The sequence below is a fragment of the Biomphalaria glabrata genome, chromosome 6 (assembly GCF_947242115.1).
Source record: "Biomphalaria glabrata chromosome 6, xgBioGlab47.1, whole genome shotgun sequence".
NCBI classification, from domain to species: Eukaryota; Metazoa; Mollusca; class Gastropoda; family Planorbidae; genus Biomphalaria; species Biomphalaria glabrata.
In genome coordinates, this window is record NC_074716.1 from 51,144,523 (window position 1) to 51,165,101 (window position 20,579).

The 20,579-nt window shown below is 33.6% G+C and overlaps 1 protein-coding gene and 1 non-coding gene across 5 annotated transcripts; one reads left to right on the forward strand and one right to left on the reverse strand.

The window, feature by feature from the left end:
- Window positions 1–1,297: 1,297 nt before the first annotated feature.
- On the forward strand, window positions 1,298–15,977 carry LOC106072157 (outer dense fiber protein 3-like). 4 transcript variants are annotated; one of them, XM_013232474.2, is made up of 6 exons: window positions 1,298–1,452; window positions 9,056–9,277; window positions 10,651–10,882; window positions 11,642–11,766; window positions 13,350–13,490; window positions 14,100–15,977. In XM_013232474.2, exons 2-6 carry the CDS (start codon window positions 9,080–9,082, stop codon window positions 14,193–14,195), a joined length of 792 nt encoding a protein of 263 aa, XP_013087928.1. In that variant the 5' UTR covers window positions 1,298–1,452; window positions 9,056–9,079; the 3' UTR covers window positions 14,196–15,977. The 4 variants fall into 4 exon arrangements, with proteins under 4 accessions (XP_013087928.1, XP_013087931.1, XP_055887467.1 ...); XM_013232477.2 differs by lacking the exon at window positions 1,298–1,452 and adding an exon at window positions 6,674–6,814; XM_056031492.1 differs by lacking the exon at window positions 1,298–1,452 and adding an exon at window positions 6,827–6,942.
- Window positions 15,978–19,226: 3,249 nt separating this feature from the next.
- On the reverse strand, window positions 19,227–19,299 carry Trnat-ugu (transfer RNA threonine (anticodon UGU)). Its single transcript has one exon. It is a non-coding gene; the product is annotated as a tRNA-Thr (tRNA).
- Between the last annotated feature and the right edge of the window lie 1,280 nt (window positions 19,300–20,579).

Consider the following 20,579-nt stretch of genomic DNA (forward strand, 5'->3'; position numbering starts at 1 on the left):
TGAAGTATTTCTAACGTTATTTGATTATACTACGTGCGTGAGTACCTCGTATTATGTATTACAATCGCGTGCTCTTGGAGCATGCTAATCGTCACTATAAAATGTACGTTCACTGCCGGTGTAATAAAGTGCGCAACCCAACTAATTAAACTAGCTATCTAACAGTGAAATGGATAGTAATCTGAAGCGTTATTTACAAATAGAAAAACAAAACCTAATAAAATATTCAAAGAGGTACAAAGATATAGGCATATTTCTAATTCCATATGCTAGGACTATTTTGTACAACTGTTAGGCCCTACCTCTCCCATAGCACCATCAGAGAAAGGTTTATCTGAATCAGCCAGGAAAACCAACGACTTAGCAGAGTAGAAGGCACTGTTTATCATCTATGATGTAATTAAAGCATCAAACATCGCATATCACTCGAACACAGCTACCATCTCTTGAAGAGCTTTTCCATGAAAGATGCCTTTCCAAAACACTCACAATTCTTAAAGACAACCTGCACCCATTAAACCACTGTTACATAAGATCTGAACGAAGTGGTCGTCTCCTTTCCATTAGGACTCCCGTTTGGAGTGTTACAGGATCATCTGTCACCATTCTCCGACTCATCATCGAGAAGTACATAGAAGTCTAATTCATAAAAGCGCTGGTTGTGAGTGTGTATGTGTTTCGTGTGTGGTAGTTACGCTGATGTTGTCAATTGTTGTCAAACTAAATTTCCATTTGATTGGATCAATAAAAATTATCTTATCTTATATAATACAGACGTTACTTCAAAAAAGAAGATGATTACGTCCTACGCGTCATGCATTTAGTCATGCATATTAACCAATGACTTAAATTCTGCCAAGTCACTGGTTTTCCTGGCTAGCTCAGGCAACGTTATCTTATCGTATCTAATCTTATCTTAAATGCGTAGGACGGAATTATCTTTGTTTCTTTTAAGTAACGATTATAATCTGTAAATTGTAAGATATGATAGTTATAATAATAGTCTTCTGCAGTGGTGATTTGTATCATCTCGTTGACAATTCTAAGTGATTACAAAACGCCAACTTTTGGTGAATATATTAGCCTATATTTAAATATTCAATATATTGATAATCTACAAAAATGTTGGTTAAATCTTTTTTTTTTTTAGGTAAAACAAAAGATTAATTTAAGGGGAGACAACTTCATCTTAATTTGTCAAATGTATTTAGCAACATTGTTTCCCTTTGTATAGCTTTCGCCTACATTCAATTACTTTTATCAAGAGTTGTCCCCTCGTGTAGCTAAGACGCCATGGTCGCCAGCGGTAGCCAATGACTTACTAGAGTTTTGTACCACATGACCAGATTACGGGTATCCATGCACTGGAAAAGAGCATAGGAGGACGCTAGACGAAGCGACGTCGAGGTCTCTACTTGTTTTAAGTGATAATATATTCACTTGAAATAGCCGGTAATTATAGTTTGTTTCCTTGCAGATAGTCAAGCTTAAGTATTTAACTTTTGTATTATGAGTTTTTACTGATACTGACTTTTTATTAGGACGCGAAAAGCACTGTTACTCAAGTCACTGTAACTTAGTAACTTATAGTTATACTAACAACTACTAGTCTAGATTCTAGAACTTAGAAGTAGTAGATCTAGTCTATCTATATATTATATTAAAGATCTAGGTCTAGATAATCGATTTAGACAGAATCTAGATTTAGATCTATATCAACTCTTTGTCAAGTTTTAAACATGACTAACATGACCTTAGCCTATATCTATATTTGTTTTAAATCTAATACTTCGCAGTCTTCAGTAAGTTATTATTTGCCTAGCTTAAAAAAAAGAATATAAAATTATAAAACTGCTATATTTAATAATAGGTAAATCTTATCTTATCTTATAAATTATAGATGTTCCTTCTTAGCATAGTGGTTATACTAATACATTTATTACTAATTGAAATTTACCTGTTGTAATTACTCTAATTTAAGCCCTTTAAGTAACTATTCTAATGTTTCGCACTCACTTGGTCTCTTACATTATTAATAACTTTCATATTATCTATAGTCTAGGACCAGATTTATGCCAAAGGTTTTTATTTTAACATTGGCTACTTTCTGAAATTTGTACCATTATCCTAATTTTATAAAGGGTGAAAGCTTCTCTGACCACCTGAACTCTATTATAGGGGGTTGTTATGTCATGTCTGCCTCAGCTATGAGCTGCGCTGTGGCTGAGTGATAAAGAATTTGGCTTGTGAACCAAGCGGTCCCAGGTTCAAATCCATTCAGGAGTCCACCCAGCTCTAATGTGTACCTGACATTAGTTTGTGAAAGGTAAAGGCGACTGGTCGTTATGCTGGCCACATGACACTCCCCTTAACAGTGGGCCATGGAAACAGATGACCTTTACATCATCTGCCCTATAGACCACATGAATTGGGTGTGGAACCTTTGGTTTTACTTTTTTTTTACTTTAGCTGTATTTTTCTCTGATTAGAAATATAATAGGGTCTTGTTAATTGCATAACATTAGAATACAAAATGATTTAAGTTATAATAAACATCAGGTTTAATTACATTAATGTCATTATTGCCCATTATTTTTTGGGTAGGTTGGGGGGGGGGCAAATAAATATCTAATGCACTGTCACTGGCTACATCATCACAAAAAAGTTGTCAATTTGTCGAGTCCAATAGAACGGAGCCTCTGTAGCTTTATTGTACACTGTGGGCTACATAATGGACAGGATTGTGGGACATATTAGGCTGGGCATCAATGCTCTAGGCTACAAGACAGGAAGTGCTGTTTGCTACACCCAGTGTTGAAAAGTCATTATGGCTTTTTTTTTTTTTTGGTGTGAAAATACAAACAATTCAAACTAACCAACAAGTAGCCTAGTATCTGTTACTGGTGCTGGATTTACATAGAGGCAACATGAACAGCTTAGGGCCCCCATCCACCAAATACTGTTTTGAAGAAAAAGGAATAAATTGCCTTATGCCGATTACAAGGGCCCCCATATCTCAAATAGCTTAGGGCCTTATAGAATCTAAATCCAATCCTGGCTGTAGCTCAAGAAATTAAATGTTTAATGATATTTACAAAGATGTTTTTATAAAGTAAATCTCTATGATGCATGACGCGTAGAATGTAATCATCTTCTTTTTTGAAGTAACGTCTGTATTGTATAAGATAAGAAGATGCCCACCACGTGGAACAAATTATATTGTAATAGTCCAGTTAACAAAAAGAAAATTCAGAACTTCCTAATATGTTCTTTTGATAAAGAGCACTTAAAACAAAATATGTTCGGTTTGTGCGCTGGACTGTCATTTTGGATTTACTGATGGTCCCGGGTTCAAACCCTGCCCGCTCCCATCCCCTATCGTCCTGCGGGAGGTTTGGACTAGGAAGTAAATTATCTTCAACTCTGACGGAACATCAGAAACATGGAAAACAAAACAAACACACCACACAAATAGGACTGCCTTCATTCTTTCTGCATGAATAATGGTATGATTTAGCATATTTCCTAGCATCTTGCATTGTCACTTGGTTGAGGGGTTAAGCGCTTGGCTTCTGAATGCTGGTGAATACTGGGACTTTGAATTTCATGATTTTTGGGGTGCCCCTAAGTCCACCCAACTCTAATGGGTACCTGACTTAAGCTGGGAAAAGTAAAGGCTGGCCACATGACACCCTGCTCATTAAGCGTGGGCCAAAGAATCCGATGACCTTAACATCACCTGCCCTATAAATCGTAAGGTCTGAAAGGGGAGCTTTACTTTACTCAGCCTTACTGGTAGCAAATTTGTCATTTATTTGTTAGTTGACTGAGCATATGAAAATCTGATTAATCCTGAATCTGTCTCAGAAATTTGTCAGTCTTGACAAATTATGATTTTATTCAAATAAATTTTTATACAGATAAGCAATTAGCGAGGTTTACATCTGACCTTTGGATATGATATAAATAAGTAGTCTCATATTTTCTCAATAGACCAGGGATGTACCTTAGGAGTATTTTAAGAGTTTCATGTTTAGGGTTCATTCCTGCCCCTTGGATAATGGATAATATGTAACTATATGGTCCCTCTATTTCAACATTGGCGAGATGCCAAGTAATGCTTGGTATTACTGTTTCACTAATATAACTCAGTTGAAGAACCTATCTGATACAAAAACAAAAACCCTGCCCTTATGTCCTGATTTTTCTTAAAGTTTAATTCTGAAGTCTTAGCACTAAATCACTGACATGTAATTTAAATGTTATTAAAGGTGAAGGTGACTTTTTTTCTATGGGGAGTGGGGAAGGGATTTCTATTATTTAAAAAAAAAAAATTAAAATAAAAAATGAGCTTTTTAATAAGTTTATTGTATTTTTTTCGGCATTAAATTAGCAATTGATAGATTTTTCTTTAAAATGAATAAAGAAAATACATGCTACATGCAATTTAATAAAACCAAACTTACTAACAATTTCTGAAAGATGTTAGCCTTAGATGTTGTGAAAACATGGGGTTTACAATTATATTGTTTTTGTTTTTTTCTACTGAAAAAAAAATGGACATTAGGACAAAAATGTCATGTAATGTAAAACCTTTTGAACTACTGATCTAGTGTCATTAACTATAAACAAATTCTCAAAAACTTTGACTTGCTCAACAGTAATATATGGTCTGGACGTGGATGCGTTAGCCTGTTTGTCTTGTGTGATATTGTAAGCAAAAGTATAATCTGAATAAACCACATTAAAAAAATAGAACAAAAAATGTCCACACAAATAATAAACAACAATATTAGGGTTATTGTTAAAATACATATTTATAAAAAAAATAGATTTACAATTAAAATCTACTATTCACTTGTTAAAATCCTTGTCATTGTAATTCTTTTTTTTTCTATGCATTAACATCCATCCAGAAAAGTTTGTTTACATAAACTCTTTATTAAAATAAAATTTAATTCCCTATTTGTTTAAAAAAAAAGTTTTTCACTACAGATTATAAATATTGCAATTAACGTAAAACAAAGTGATGTGTTCTGTTACAAAATGCAAACAACTTCTTGCTGCTGCATGAAGTTTACTTTTTCCTTTCTCGTGTCTTGCTTCTTACAACCTCAGACCAAACAATTATCTGAAAAGCTCTTCATTTCCCTACTTCAAATTTGCAGAGCGTTTCATTAGGACAAACATTGGCAGCAAGATATTCACTAAGCCAATCAATTGAAGATCAATAATCTCTTTTTAAATAACCTCTAAGCACACACTCCCAGGTAACAAGCCCAGTAAACACTAGCGGATCAGGCGGACATTTTAGCTCTGTTTAAGTCAACAGTCAACATTGATTTAGGGGAGAAAAAAAAAAGTTTTTATGGTTGAAAAATTTGGCAACAATCTTGGAATTAAATGTTAAGCATTTTCTTTATTGCAATTTGACATGTTTTGTATTTTATAAGGCTAATTAATTATTGTGTGCTAATCCTACAGTTGAATGTTAATAAACTAAAGGAAAAAAAGCTTATTAAGGCAAAAGACTTATTGAGCTATTTAGCATAGAATGTAAAATTTTCTGAATTTCTTAAATGAACTACTTTTTTTTTCAAAAGGGATGTTTCTAATTCATAAGATTGTGTACGCTATGTTCTTTTTTTAAGATTGTATTTTTTAGTTTTATTTTTGGTTTATAAATTCTGAATGTTCCTTCTGAAACAAAGATTATTACCTCCTTGCCCATAACTATTGTAGGAGAACAGGAGATGGCAGCTGTCAAGGTTTGAACTAGGAACCATTGTTATGACAGTCCAAAGGGCATATGGCAAACCATGCTATCAGGCATCCACCTATATCTCTTGATTGTCATTGTTACATTTTGTTTTTGAATGTAGACTTTTTCTTTAAATGTTGAGACATGTAAGGATTAAGCATGATTTAAATATTTAAAGAAAGGGGATCATTACAAGAGAGCAAAAGAAAAGTCTAAAATTAAAATATAGGCAGACTGTGTGTAAATTATATTATGGACCTGGTCGTGCAGTATGCGCGCTGGACTGTTGTCTCAATGGTCACGGGTTCATGGCCTGCCCACTCCCATCCCCCGTTATCCTGTGAGTGGTTTGAACTAGGAAGTGCATTATCTTCAACTCTAAACGAACACTAGGAAAACAATTTACAAACAAGGTTAAGTAATGGCTTACAGCCTTAAGGTTAAAGGAAAATTTTGATGTTCAAACAACTAGCCTGTAACACATACATTCTGAAAATCTCTTGAAAGTCACTCCATTATAGATTTTGTATTCAATGTTCAGAAAATGAATTGTAGTTTTTTTTTTTTTTTTCAGTATTTATTTGACTGTTATTATCCTTTTTTTTTTTTTTATTTAAAGGACAGAATATAGATTTTTTATAAGTCATTGAGTGGTATTCTTTTATTTTATTTTGTTTTTTGAGTTTTCTATTATTTATTTATTTTTTTTTTGAGAATTTACTATAGGGCCTACAATATAATGAGGAAATTGCTTGCAGTGAGGGAATGAAGATTGAGAGAGAGAGGGGAGGTGATACCAAATACTGATATGCTGAAAAAGTCATTGAGTTTTGTCCCCTTGCCTTGGGTACCTATCAATAACAATGCCCTACTTAAAAGTGTAACTGTGCCCCCAAGAATACCTGAGTGTGTGGCTTGTTGTTAAGGGGTTGTAAACAACCTGTATCTATGGACTACCTGGCCAGCACAGTGTGACAGGCCAGATAGAGCATGAAAGAAACTATTGATAAAAGAGAATAGTCCTGGAGTAGCTGTGTCTTACTGTTCAGACATGTTTGTGTAAAATAGACATATAAGTTTAAATAGCTTTAAAGTTAACATAAAAGTACATATAGTTAACATATTGAGTCTTGTTTTCTAGTTTGTAGATTAGGGAAGAAATCCTTGCTGTTTAAGCAAATGTAATGATTAGAATAAGGATAGTGCTTTTTTTGTGTGTTATCAATAAGTTCTTGTAATCTTATTTACACCTTCATTAAACAAAATTGTTAAAATATTTCATTTTTTATCACAATAGTCTAAGGATCTCTTAAACTTGCTTGTTTTAATCATTCATAAATTAGTGATCAATTAAGCTTTCTGATATAAGAAGCGCATACTTTATATGCTGCTGAGTGTGCAATTCAGGACTTTACAAGGCCAACACATTTTTAAAAAGTGCAATACTGGTAGGCCCTATGTTCAAAACGTTACACACAGGGTCATCAGATTTAAGGGAGGGCAGGTGGGGCTATGCCCAGGGGACTCCACAAGAAATGGGCCCCCACAATAGAGAAAAAAAAAATCCATATTTGGGAGGTTCAGCAAATTTAGTGTCTTTTTTTTGTTTTTTTGAAATACAAGCATTATTATCTCATTTTTACCAACAATACTTTTAATCTAATAGTTGGCAATACTGTCGTGGTTAAAATATGTTCGCATATACTGTGCTCATAGTATACTCCGGATGTAGGCCTAGTACATTGCCTAAACGCTAAAAAATTACATTTTTTTTTGGTAACTTGAATATACATATTAAATAAGTTGAGTTCATTTTCAAAGAAAGAAAAATTTTATTTCATTTACAAGTACTTTCTTTCGCTTATAATTTGGCATGGTTTGAGATATTAGTATTTTTATTTATTAGTGAATCTTAAAGCTTTAGAAAGAGTGTAGAGGCCTCCACAAAAACCTGGCCCAGGGGCCTCTACATACTTAAATCTGGCCCTGGTTACACACTATTAGGATTCCCTGCCACATTATTGGCAATTAATAGGTAGATTCTGATTTTTAAATAGTGGATAAAAGATGTTTTAATTGTTCCATAACCTATTATTGAATTTACTTCTTCTTTTTGTTTGAGATCAAGACACAAACAAAGCCTGAGAAATTAAATTTGTGAAGATTTAGGAGTATCTTAAAGACACTTTTCAGCATGCCATATGTTATAAGTACATAAGTCATATATAACATTTCAAATAAATTTACAATAATAGCTTAGTGTAACTTTGTGTTATTTTTTTTCTTCTCTTTCTTGTTAATTAAAAATGTTCATTCCAAAACAAGGTTACTTCCAACTTATCGCTTTCTTTTTCCTGATACTGTTACTTGAAGGAAGGTCTTTGTGAGTCCTGAGTACCTTGTGAAATGGCCATAGAGTTTTAGTTTGGCTTTTTTGTTTTACAGTAGTTTTGAATTATAAAGTAAATTTCCCCTTTCAGACCGTGCTGTCTATAGATCAGATGATATAAAGTCAATCTGTTTCTGTGGCCCCCAATTAACAAGGATGTCATGAGTCAGCATAACTATCAACCACCTTTACTTTTCCCCAACAAGTGTCAGGTACCCATTATAGCTGGGTGGACTCAGAGGGATTAGGCAGGTTTAATTAGATCTGTAGGCTAAATATTGAAATGAAAGTTACTAAAAAAAACAATAATACACAAAATATATTCATGCAGACACAAAGCAATTTTATTTAGTGCTTCTAATATTTAATAATTGCCTTGAAAAAAATGTGTATGAATAGAGCCCGCACTTACAATGCAAATCATCCTAGACTTAAACTCAAAACTCTATTATAAGGTAATAATCTATGTAGTGATCAACTTTATAAAAACATGTGTAAACAATGAAAACCGCAAACTTCTTAAGTATTAATGAACAGCAACTACCAAATATAATGTCTAGCATCTCTTTGGATAACACAGCCAAGGTCAAGAGATGGCCCTTTATCTAAATCTCAAAAGTCCTTCCCTTGTCTATCAAGACAGACGATGATGTAACACTGGTAATAACTATGGCAATAAAACTAAACAAAAACTTTCCAAGATATACAAAACTATAATTAAGATATACAAAACTAATAATGAAAATGTTAGATTTATACATTAAAGTCAGATCAACTTCTGACCCAGTGAAACCAGAACCTTAATTAAAATTTACTTTTTTTATAAGCTGCCTTTTTATGTTTATTTTTGTCTAATCTAGATATTATGTTAGCAACTTGTAATTTCATTTTATCTCTACATTAAGGTTGTGTTGTAGTGAGTATAGAAAATGACAGCACAAGTGGAAACTAAAGATGTTGGCGGCTGGGTGCCCACCAAGCCCAGAGGACCCATAGCTGCTATGTACAATAGTCCAGGGCCATGTTATGCCCTTCCAACATTAGTGGGTCAGCCAGGACATGACTTCCGAAGTGTCCATAATAAGAAACCTGCGTGGGTGTTTGGTATTAGGCATGGAAAATTTCAGGTAAGGTTTTAATTCTAAGAAGAACATACGCTTTCATTCTTAAATTTTTTAAAGAAATTTTACCAATATGTTTTTCATTGTATAAGATCTTAATAATAGGTTTTATCAATATGAATAATAAATAAATTTATTAGTGCTAGAGTATAACTGCACATATATCACACTCTATGAGATGCTGAGAATGGCTGGAAGAAAAAATAGAAGAAACTGTTCAGCAGATAGCTTGTGATGTCTCTACATACCCCAGGACAGGTGAAGATGATGGAGTTTAACATAGGCCTAGACAATTCCAGGGAAAAGATAATCTTTTTTATATTTTAGAAAATATTTTGTCATTTTTATTATATAACCTAAGCAAGTTTTTTTTTTAAATTCTGAAATGCAAGAGAATTACACATATTACAGTTATTGGAACTGAATAGTTGGATCTAAGCTTGGTATAACCTGATGAAATTCTTAGATGGTTGAAGATATTTCTGCTTTTACATAGTTCTAGCCTATACCCAACATTATGCTAATTAAAGAATAATAGTATTAGGAAATTGTTGTGACCACATAAACTCATGTAAACCATTAACTACAAAAAAAAAAAAAAAGAACTTTCAGCCTTTCTGTACCATAGTCAGTTGAACCATTCAGAAATCTTTATATGATCCTCATTAATAGTGAGACCTGCTCATCATGGCATCCTTTGATGTTGCTTTTTTTACAAGAGCTAATGCAAAATAATAATAATACAGGATATAGTTATCAGGACTACAAACTAAGAACCTTAACCCTAGGTTGCCATGACGAAGTTGCAAAACTAATTCACTCACACATGATACATGCACGATCTCATTTTTTAAAAAATACTCCTGTTTACTAAAAATACTTACCATATGAGGTTCACTAATTTACAAACTACCAAATCTACTTGGGTAATAATAATAAAGGCAATGTCTTCGACTCCGGATGAGTACAGTGTTTCACATGACTATGCCAACCCATTTGTGACATGCATATTTTTCCAAATCTTATGTAGACAATGGAGGTCTATTTAAATTTTCTTTTCATCTTCTGCACTTGTCTTCAATAAGGGCTCTTTTTTGGATAGACCTGTACTTATAGATAAGACAATTTTCCTATTGTGATATCAGCCAAAAGTATGCTAACAACTGATTTTGCAGACATCTTCTTGACTCTGAACAGTCCTAGGAAGATTCTCATTACCAGTCACAGCTGCAGACCTGCCGTATCATCAGAAAAAAATTTCATTGGCCAATCTTAAAGGGGCTACAATGACTTTTATTTCCCTTATAATGAATCTTGCTCCTTGCAATGCCAGAGAAGTTGAAATGGTTACATAACCTCTTTTGTTCTTTTTCTTGCAGGATGACTGCAGTCCAGGACCTTGCTACCTTCCTAAAGAAAAGTATTACAGGGATGGTCCTGATGGCACACCACACTTTTCACTTCATGACAGGCACAAGGATTTAACCTCATTCAGAACTCCAGGTCCTGGAGCATACAAACCAGAGGGTGCTGGCCCCAATACATACAAATCTCCTCCCAAGTACAGCTTTGGTACCCGACACAGAAGTCGAAGAACAGATAATACCCCAGGTTGGAAGCCTACTTAATTTTGTTATTAATGCTTAGATTATGTTGATGGTATCTTTTTAGAATTTCTTATGAAAAAGTGAAATTATAGCGATACAGGAAACAACTAATAAAATTATTTATTAACCCAATAGCTACTATTTCAGTTTTAAAAGTAGTGTCTGATTTTTAAAAGCAAAGAGAGATAACTATTTTTTATAGAAATAATTTTTAGAACAAATAATAACACAATGAAAGTTTTAACTTTATTTTTCTATATATCTATATTTAAAAAAAAAATTCTTCTTCTATACCTTTAAAAGAATACACATAGAAAAACATCTCTTTAAAGTTACTACATATAAAGGCCACAACTGGATTTGACTAATGACAAAAGTTTATAGTATTTCTCTGAATGAGACATTAAAAGCTGTACCTGTACAATGTTTAAAAAATAACATAATGACATACTTTCCCATATTACTGCATTAGAAGTCCACCCTAAACTCTGTTTTCTATGGTTGTAGGAGTTAATGGCTTTATAATAAATGTGTTAAAGTCAATAATAACAAAAACAACAACAAAAAAAGTAGAAAAGAATATTTTATTTTAAAATTTTTTAGTTTTTTTTACCTTATAAAATATTGATCACTGTGGTATGTCTTATTTCTAAATTTTTTATTATTATTATTTTTTTTAACCAATAAACTGTTTATAACTGTTTGTAATTTACATGAAAATAAAAATAACTACTGTTAATTATTTCCTTGAATTTCTTAACAGGTCCTAATAATTACACTTTACCAAGCATGCTTGGCAAGACCACAGAGGCTCCCAAAAAATCATCTCCTATTTACACATTAGTTGGCCGCAGTAAACAAGGTGGATTCGACGAAGACTTGGCCAGGGTAAATTTAAAGCATTGTTACCATAATTGTGAAAAACTAACTATTCTACTAGTCTTCACATATATAGATTTATTTTCTTGTTCTAAAATCTTATTTTAAGTCCAATTAGTGAATCTAAGCTTTTGTTTGTTGTTTTACTTATTTCGGATGTTCCTTCAGAGTTGAAGATAATTACTTCCTAGTCCAAACCTCCCGCAGGATGACGGGAGATGGGAGCGGGCAGGGATTGAACCTGGGACCATCGATAAGTCCGAACGACAGTCCAGCGCGCAAACCGCACGACCAGGCAGCTGTCAGGGGTGTATTCTTGCTTGTCTTTGGCTTGGGTCATTAAGGGTTACACAATTACTCCATTCCAATTAATTAATACTTGCTTGGCTCATTAATGGTTATACAAATAAGAACAATTACTACTAGATACACTTTAACTCCAACTCAGATATCCATGGAAATGCAAATAATACTTTCATACTTAATAAAGCACACAATTATATTAACTGTCAGTAATTAATACAGAAACACCAGTCCAGGAAGTAAACGTCCAACCTTTCTGGACAGGGAACAAGACCTCACTACTTAACACACTCTTTCGCACATTCAACGAAGACTAAATCATTCAGTTCATAACCTGGGGGATATAACTATCATACCAAAATATCAAAGTAACATATTCACTCTCGCCATACCTCCCCCTGACATAAGCCAAGGGGCATACCTCCAACTTACAAGAAAAACAGACGTGAAAAAAAAATTATTTCTTCACATAATATTTAAAAACTTCTTTCCCTGCCAACTGTAGGATCTTACTCAGTGTGAAGTTCACCCATTCATTCATTTTTTCTTGGGTCTGGGCTGCAATCCTGGTGAAGACTTTTTTTAAATTTCAGGATCATTAGGACGCCTCTGAGTCCACCCAGCCCTAATGGGTACCAGACATTAGTTGGGGAAAACTAAAGGTGGTTAGTCATTGTGCTTAGCCACATGACACCCTTGTTAGTTTTAGGTCACTGATACAGAAGACCTTTGCATCATCTGCCCTATAAATTACAAGGTCTTTACAAACTAGGAAAAGTTTCATGTATTTGCATAAAAAAACAACAGAAAAATGTTTAAATATGTGCTAAAAATGGCATTTACAACTGTAATATTTTATCTCTAAGAAATCTTTTCAAATACTATTGCATTTTTATAATGTCAAGCAAGAATGTGGAAAATGTTTTTTTAGGCATGGGTATATTTAGCAAGCCTTAGTCCCTTTTCTTTCAATCTAGCAGACACCTAGTTAGAGATGGACAAAAAAGGCGGCTTATGTTCTGCAGCTGACAAATGCCTTGATTGAAATAACTATATGCCATCTGCTTACAAATTTCTATAGTATTAGTCAAAGGTCCTGGATCTACATAATATCTTATTTGAAACTTGTTGAAACTGAAGAATATATAATCCTATTTTATAATTTCCCTTGTATGTAATCCAACAACATAACAGTATATTTGATTTATTTATGATTTAAGAAAAATATTGGTTTCAAGCACGTCCAGAAAAAAAAAAAGGATTTAAATTTAAAATGTATTTGATCATAGACACCAGGACCAGGTGCCTACAATGTAACTCGTCCAGATGTCTACAAGCATGCCCCACCACAGTTCAGCATGACTAGCCGCAACCCTATGCCTGGTGATACAACTGTGAAACCAGGACCAGGAGCTCACAGTCCTGAAAATGTAAGTACTGAAATTGCAATTTATAGACTAATATGTAGATCTGTAGACTATTTTTGTAGACTTGTTTTGCCTACCTGGCCACTGACTGCCCTTATTTTTCACCTTATCCTATCCCTTTGTCTGTTGGACCCTTGGGGGCACCACACAAAATCTCTCTACCATCTTTCTCTATTCCTGTTTGTCCTTTGCCTTAGATAGAATTTCATTCACTGACAGGCATGTTCATTCTTTGATGTTGTCTTCCAAACGCTTTCTCTTTCTTCTTCTTCTTCCTGGTACTGTTCCTTGAAGGAAGGTCTTTTTGAGCTTTTATTTTTAACAGTATCAAAACACTTAGCCTAGGTTTCAATTTTGACCAATGTCCTTATTAGAGTAAGCCAAAATGAAATGAAAATAAAATTAGATTATTGTATCTGAAAAAAAAAACTATTAATTTTTAAGTCCTTTATAAGGTGATTAGTTCTAGGTTCTGAGAAAAATCTGAATGAAAACCCTCTTATGGTTAGTCATTACGATATAGGATATATATCTATAAATTCTCTAAAATCATGTATGTGTTACCTTATGTAATTTTTTGATTAACAAAATGTATAAATTTTTTTGTTTTAGGTCTATGTTACGAAGAGGTCAGCGCCAAGGTTCACTTTAGGCATTCGCCACTCACAGTACACAGCCCCAATGCTAGATTCACAAGTAGAAGATTGAGACAACATAAAAACATGGATTTCTGCATATACTGAATAAAATAACTAATAAGGAGCTTGCACGTGCTTTAAATTAAGATTAAGAAAAAAAGTGAAAAGATTAAGTTCATTATAGTCTTAATGCTGTTATTTTTTCTAACGTTTTTTTTTTGTTTGTTTTTTGTTAATGTTAAACAATCTTGTGATACAGGTCATTTGTGATACAGGTCATCACTGACCTATGTCAGTGTCCTGAATTTATTTTATCTTTCCAAATCTAAACTATTGTTTTGCAGTTAGTTATAAACTAAAAAAAAATTGTAGAAGCAAAATTTTTTTTTAAAATTCATTTTTTTTTTTAATCCCACACTTGTGAATCTTTATAGTTTTATTTCAGTGTAATTTTGATGACTGAATTGAGCAAAAGGTAAGCTCAATAAAATTACACAGTTCATATTGCTTGTCTCTAATAATTGAAATAGTTTTTTTTCAATAATAAAACTTTTTCCCTTTACATAATTTATTCGTACAGAGAACTACCCTAACTTAAGATTGAAAATGTTTTATAAATATTTGTGTGCAAACTGATTCTTTTTTTATATGCATCACATGCAGTGTTTAAAAAATCATACCATCCAACATTGTTTTGAATAATTAATTTAGCAATTAAAACTTCATTTGAATCTCTTATACCAACTTTTTTGTAAAATGTAATCCTTCCTATTCAATGGTCCCGCAGTTTTTTTTTATTGACGATGCTCCACAGAGATCACATCTGTTTCCCAGTTATCTTCTTTTTCGAAGGAATGTTTGTAATTTATAAGAAGATAAGAATTTCCTTGCCTTTCTATTGTCTGTCTTTTCAGAATCACGTCCATTACAAGCACATTAGTGTAAAAATATTTTTTTTTAATCAGCTTGTCAAGTGTCCGACTTGTTTTTATAAAAAGTGATTTTTTTTTTCTTATTTTATGTTTGAAATGTTATATCCAATACATTTTGTGATAAGCCATTGATCTATAGGCCTATGCCTTTCATTGTCATGTGTTTTTTTTTTTAAAACATACTATATAATTTAAAACTATTGGTCTGTATATAATCTTTGTTGCAACTTTTTGCTCCAACCTGTGCACAGTATTTTGCTATTTAATATCATGTACTACATAAGAGGAAACAAATATTGATTTTTGTTTAGTAAGTGAAAATGATTTTTTTTTAATCGTATAAGTACTTAGCAGCATTACTGTATTTATTTTCTTGTTTTGTCATATAAAGAAGCATGTAGCATGGCTTTACAAAAATGGCATTGCTTCTGAATACAGCATTGCTTTTTTATTTTTTATTTAACATACTAAATTTAGATCAGTATTACTTTTAATTATTTTTTTTTACAGATAAGGTGAAAATTTATGACAATCTAAATTATCTTTCTTTTTTTTTTATAATGCTTTATTTGATAGAAACTGAAGCAACATTTGTACTGTAATAACTGTGCACCTTTTAATATAACTTCTAGATACAATATAATGGTAGCTGCCTAACTATTTTAAGCATGTAGCTTGTTTTGTTTTGTTTTTTTTCAAAAAAAGTAAATTACTTTATAAAAGAAGAAAAAAAAAATTTTTGTTTTTGTTGTTACATTTTTTTTTCATCGAAAAAAGATAAGTATGTGCGATGTGACGAAGCCAAAATGTAGCAGTGAGACAAGGTCCAACACTTTTTTTTTTGTTTTTAATTTTTATACTTAATGTCTATGACACACTTTGTGAGAATGTAAAAAATTAAAACATATATTATATTGTAATTTGGATTATTTTGCTTTGTTTAGTTGCCATGTTGATGTATTTCTTGTTGTTGCTTTGGTTTTCAGGGAAAACCTTTTGAAATAATTATATAGCTGGAGGCGTGGTGGCTGAGTGGTAAAGCGCTTGGCTTCTGAACCAGAGGTCCCAGGTTTGAATCTTGGTAAAGACAAGAATTTTTAATTTCGGGATCTTTGGGTGCGACCCAGCTGTAATATACCTGAAATTAGTTGGGTGGGGAAATGTAAAGGTGGTTGGTCGTTGTGCTGGCCACATGAAACCCTCATTAACCTTGGGCTACAGAAACAGATGACATTACATCATCTGCCTCATAAGGTCCGAAAGGGGAAATTTACTTTTTACTATATAGCTGCATGATAAGAGGTTACATACAGTCGTGAACTTCGATTTGATAAGGTCCTAAGCTGCTTGAGAAATGGGGCCATTTATAAGTACAGATATTTATGTCAGTGCCAAATTTGATTTTTGGATACCTCACAGATAATAAGTGAAGAAGTATGTAGAAAGAGAAGTACCAAATCTTTGATTAACATTTTTTTTATAAATTCATAACAATAAGGGGGAGGGGCCCCAAGCTCCTGCTTATGTAACCTTTACTTTAATCCTGCATTGACAGTGAGAGATTTTTAAACATGTTAGTACACTCTATTAACTTTTGAAAAAAACTGTAGCGTTTATTACTGGCGCCTAAACCAGTAAGCTTCGAGCAGGCGAGGGGGCTCTTAAGTCTTGGCTACCCAGCTAGGAGAAGGGAAATGATGAATCTGAACCTCTGCTGCCTTGCAGCTAAACCCAAGTATGTTGAAGGCTTCGGGAGTCTACCCTGAGGATAAAAAAATAAGGAGCCGTCAACCATTAAGGAAACAGCAGTACGCTATGCTACACTGTTACGCCCCTGGCATAGACCCTGCGATGCGGCTCATCCCCAACTGTATCAGCACTTGCCATTCTTTTGGATTGATCAGCAGCGTGGCTAAAAAGGGGGGGGGGGGCGTGTGGGCGACATCATTCCTAACTTAGCTAATTATTAAGCAATCATTTCATTTCCATGACATGATCTTTATTTATTTCACAACTGAAGGAGACCATTGAAGAGGAAAGCCCAATCCATATAAGTCAGAAAACAAGTATATAGGCCTAGGTTCTTATTCTGTTTATTTCTTGTAATGTTACTGCAAGGAGTCTTTCTAGTGAGCTGTGCACAAACTATTTCTTCTAATCTAAGGTGACTATATTTGGGGGATCGACAGCGGGACACATGTTGATCAAGGGAATGTAAACATAAAGAACAGGTTTAGAGTTTTTCGAGTAATGTTTAAACAACTTAGACTTTAGTACGATACATCACAACGTAGCCTACACATACACACACATTGTACACACAATGTACACATGCACACATATTGTACACACATTGTCTACATACACACATATTTTAAACACAAAGCACACATACTCACATTGTACATACAATTTACACATACACACACAATGTACACACAATGTACACATACACACACATTGTACATACAATGTACACACACACACACATTGTACACACAACGTACACATACACACATTGTACATACAATTTACACATACACACACATTGTACACACATTGTAAACACAATGTACAAATACACACACATTCCACATTCAATGTACACATACACACATTGTACACACAATTTATACATACACACACATTTTAAACACAATGTACACATACATATACATTGTACACACAATGTACACATACACATTGTACATACAATATACACACAAATTGTAAACACAATGTACGCATACACACACACTGTACACACATTCTACACACACATCGTACACACACACACACATTGTACACACAATGTACACATACATACACATTGTGCACACAATACACATACACATTGTACAAACAATAAATGTACACAGACACACACATTGTACACACACTTTTCACATACACACATTGTACACACAATTTACATATACACACACATTGTACACACAATAAATGTACACATTCAGACACATTGCACTCACAATGTACACATACAGACACATTGCACACACAATGTACACATTCAGACACATTGCACTCACAATGTACACATACAGACACATTGCACACACAATGTACACATACAGACACATTGTACACACAATTTTCAAAGGTTTTGATTGTGGTGGGACACTTCTCTTGTGAATAGAAATATGAATTCAAAGCAGGATATAAACTAAATAGTCTCTCCACCAAAGGCTTCCGAACTAACCACTTTATCTCTCCATAGCTCGAATTCTGCTCTATTCTAAATCGATGATTTTTTTTTCTTTTCTTTTAAAGATTTCCAGCGAAGGGTGGCCAGAAGAATCGTATCATCAGGGCAAACAATTTCACTTTATTGTGGGCTCGAAGCATCAGTGAACGCTGTCAATAACTTTACATCACTAGAGTGCTTCTTTAATTTTTCATTGTGTGGGGGACCAAACCTTCAGTACACATGCTTCACATGTGAGTGAAAACTGTTATAATTGAAAACTATAAACAGACAAAAGTAACTTTACCGGCTACAAGTTGATCTATCTATAAAGTAGGCCTATTTCCAGAAGCACGTGTAGGACGTGATAATCTTTTTATCTTATCTTATATAATACAGACGTTACTTCAAAAAAGAAGATGATTACGTCCTACGCGTCATGCATTTAGTCATGTATATTAACCAATGATTTAAATTCTGCCAAGTCACTGGTTTTCCTGGCTAGCTCAGGCAACATATTCCATGCTCTAATAGCACTAGGGAAGAAGGAGTATTTGTACAAATTTGTCCTAGAATATGGGACGAGGAAGTAACCTCTGTATTTTATAAGATAGGATAGGATAATACCAAGAAAGAGCGAAGTGTTCCGTTAATGAAAAAGGTAGGGAAACACTGCCTTAGTCTGTTGAACTGTTGGGGCACCACACAAGTTCTGTCGACCGTCTTTCTCCATTCTTCTCCATCTTGCTGTTACTGGTAAGCTTTTAAACTACACTTTAAGAAAAAATGCAATCTCATGGACACTAACAGAAACAATTACACCATTCAAAGCCACTGGGCAAGTGTAAAAGACAAAAGTACAATATTACAGCCCTTCTGAAACTTTCCTCTTAATGAGTGTGCGACATCGGATAAATAAAAAAATAAAATATAATAAAACCATATTTTAAAATGAAAATTTTTTAGCCCCTACTGAGGATCGAACTCAGGACCCCTAGTTTACAAGACTAGTGCTCTAACCGCTGAGCTATAGAGGCTGCGTTACAATTGTGTAAGACCTTGTGACCATTTCTCTGCACCTTTAACTCTTTCTCTCCGTAATTATTTACCACATTCTGGTGGAACCAACGCTGGTATCGTCAGTTAGGAGAGAAAGAGTTAAGCCTACGCATCGGAGTCGCTTTTTCTCATTTTAGTAGATCAAATACATATAGACATTGTGACACATACCTGTGAACATAGATCTACAGATAGATTAATTCAGTTAGACCTACTTTTTTGTTTCCTTTTCAGTTCTATTAGCTTGCAAATGTTTCATGGGTTCAGGAAACTGTACACTGGACCGATATTTCGAAAACAGCTCTAACGATTTTCCTAGAAATTTAAGAGTTAAGAAGATATTTAACTTTTGGTTGGAATATAGCCTAACTATAGTTTTACCATTAATTATAATTTTTCAAAACATAAAATACAATCACTTTAAATTAAATTGGACTTAGTGCACTTAAAACTTTGTAAGCCAGGAAAACCAGTGACTTGGCAGAATTTAAGTCATTGGTAAATATGCATGACTAAATGCATGACGCGTAGGACGTAATCATCTTCTTTTTTGAAGTAACGTCTGTATTATATAAGATAAGATAAGCCTAATAGTATTAGACTATTAGACGTATAGGCCTATATATAGCCCTACGTCACTTTATTTTTAACACGCTTTCAGTGGGTAAGTCTATTTGGCCTACTCTATAACCGCGACACACTTCACTCAAATGTTTTTTTTGTATTTAGTAAAGAGTTAAATGAATAGACGAGCACCTTTTTATGTAGGGTAGAAATAATTCCTTCGCTTAGGCCCTATATCCCTATGTTAAACCGTTGGGGCACCAGTGGCGTAGCATCCATGGCGCGAAGGGGTTAACTTACTTTAGGGCTATGAACAAAGTTTCAACCAATAGCATGCATTGGTCAGTGAAAGACACTATTCCATTCATTTAGCCATCTCTCTATATTCTAGATCTTTGTTATAAACTGTATCCCCCAAATCAGTTTCCTCATTCATTGCAATAGCACAAACCTAGTCAAATTTAACGATTCCTATGCTAACAGTCTGATGTTTCTTTGGCTTGATAAATATTTAATGTTTTTTTAAGATTTTACCCACATCCCTTTTTTATTTTGTTCTAATTGCATTAATTTTTTTTTCAATACAGAAGACAACAAAACAATGTGATGAAGACTTATATAATACAGACGTTACTTCAAAAAAAGAAGATGATTACGTCCTACGCGTCATGCATTTAGTCATGCATATTAACCA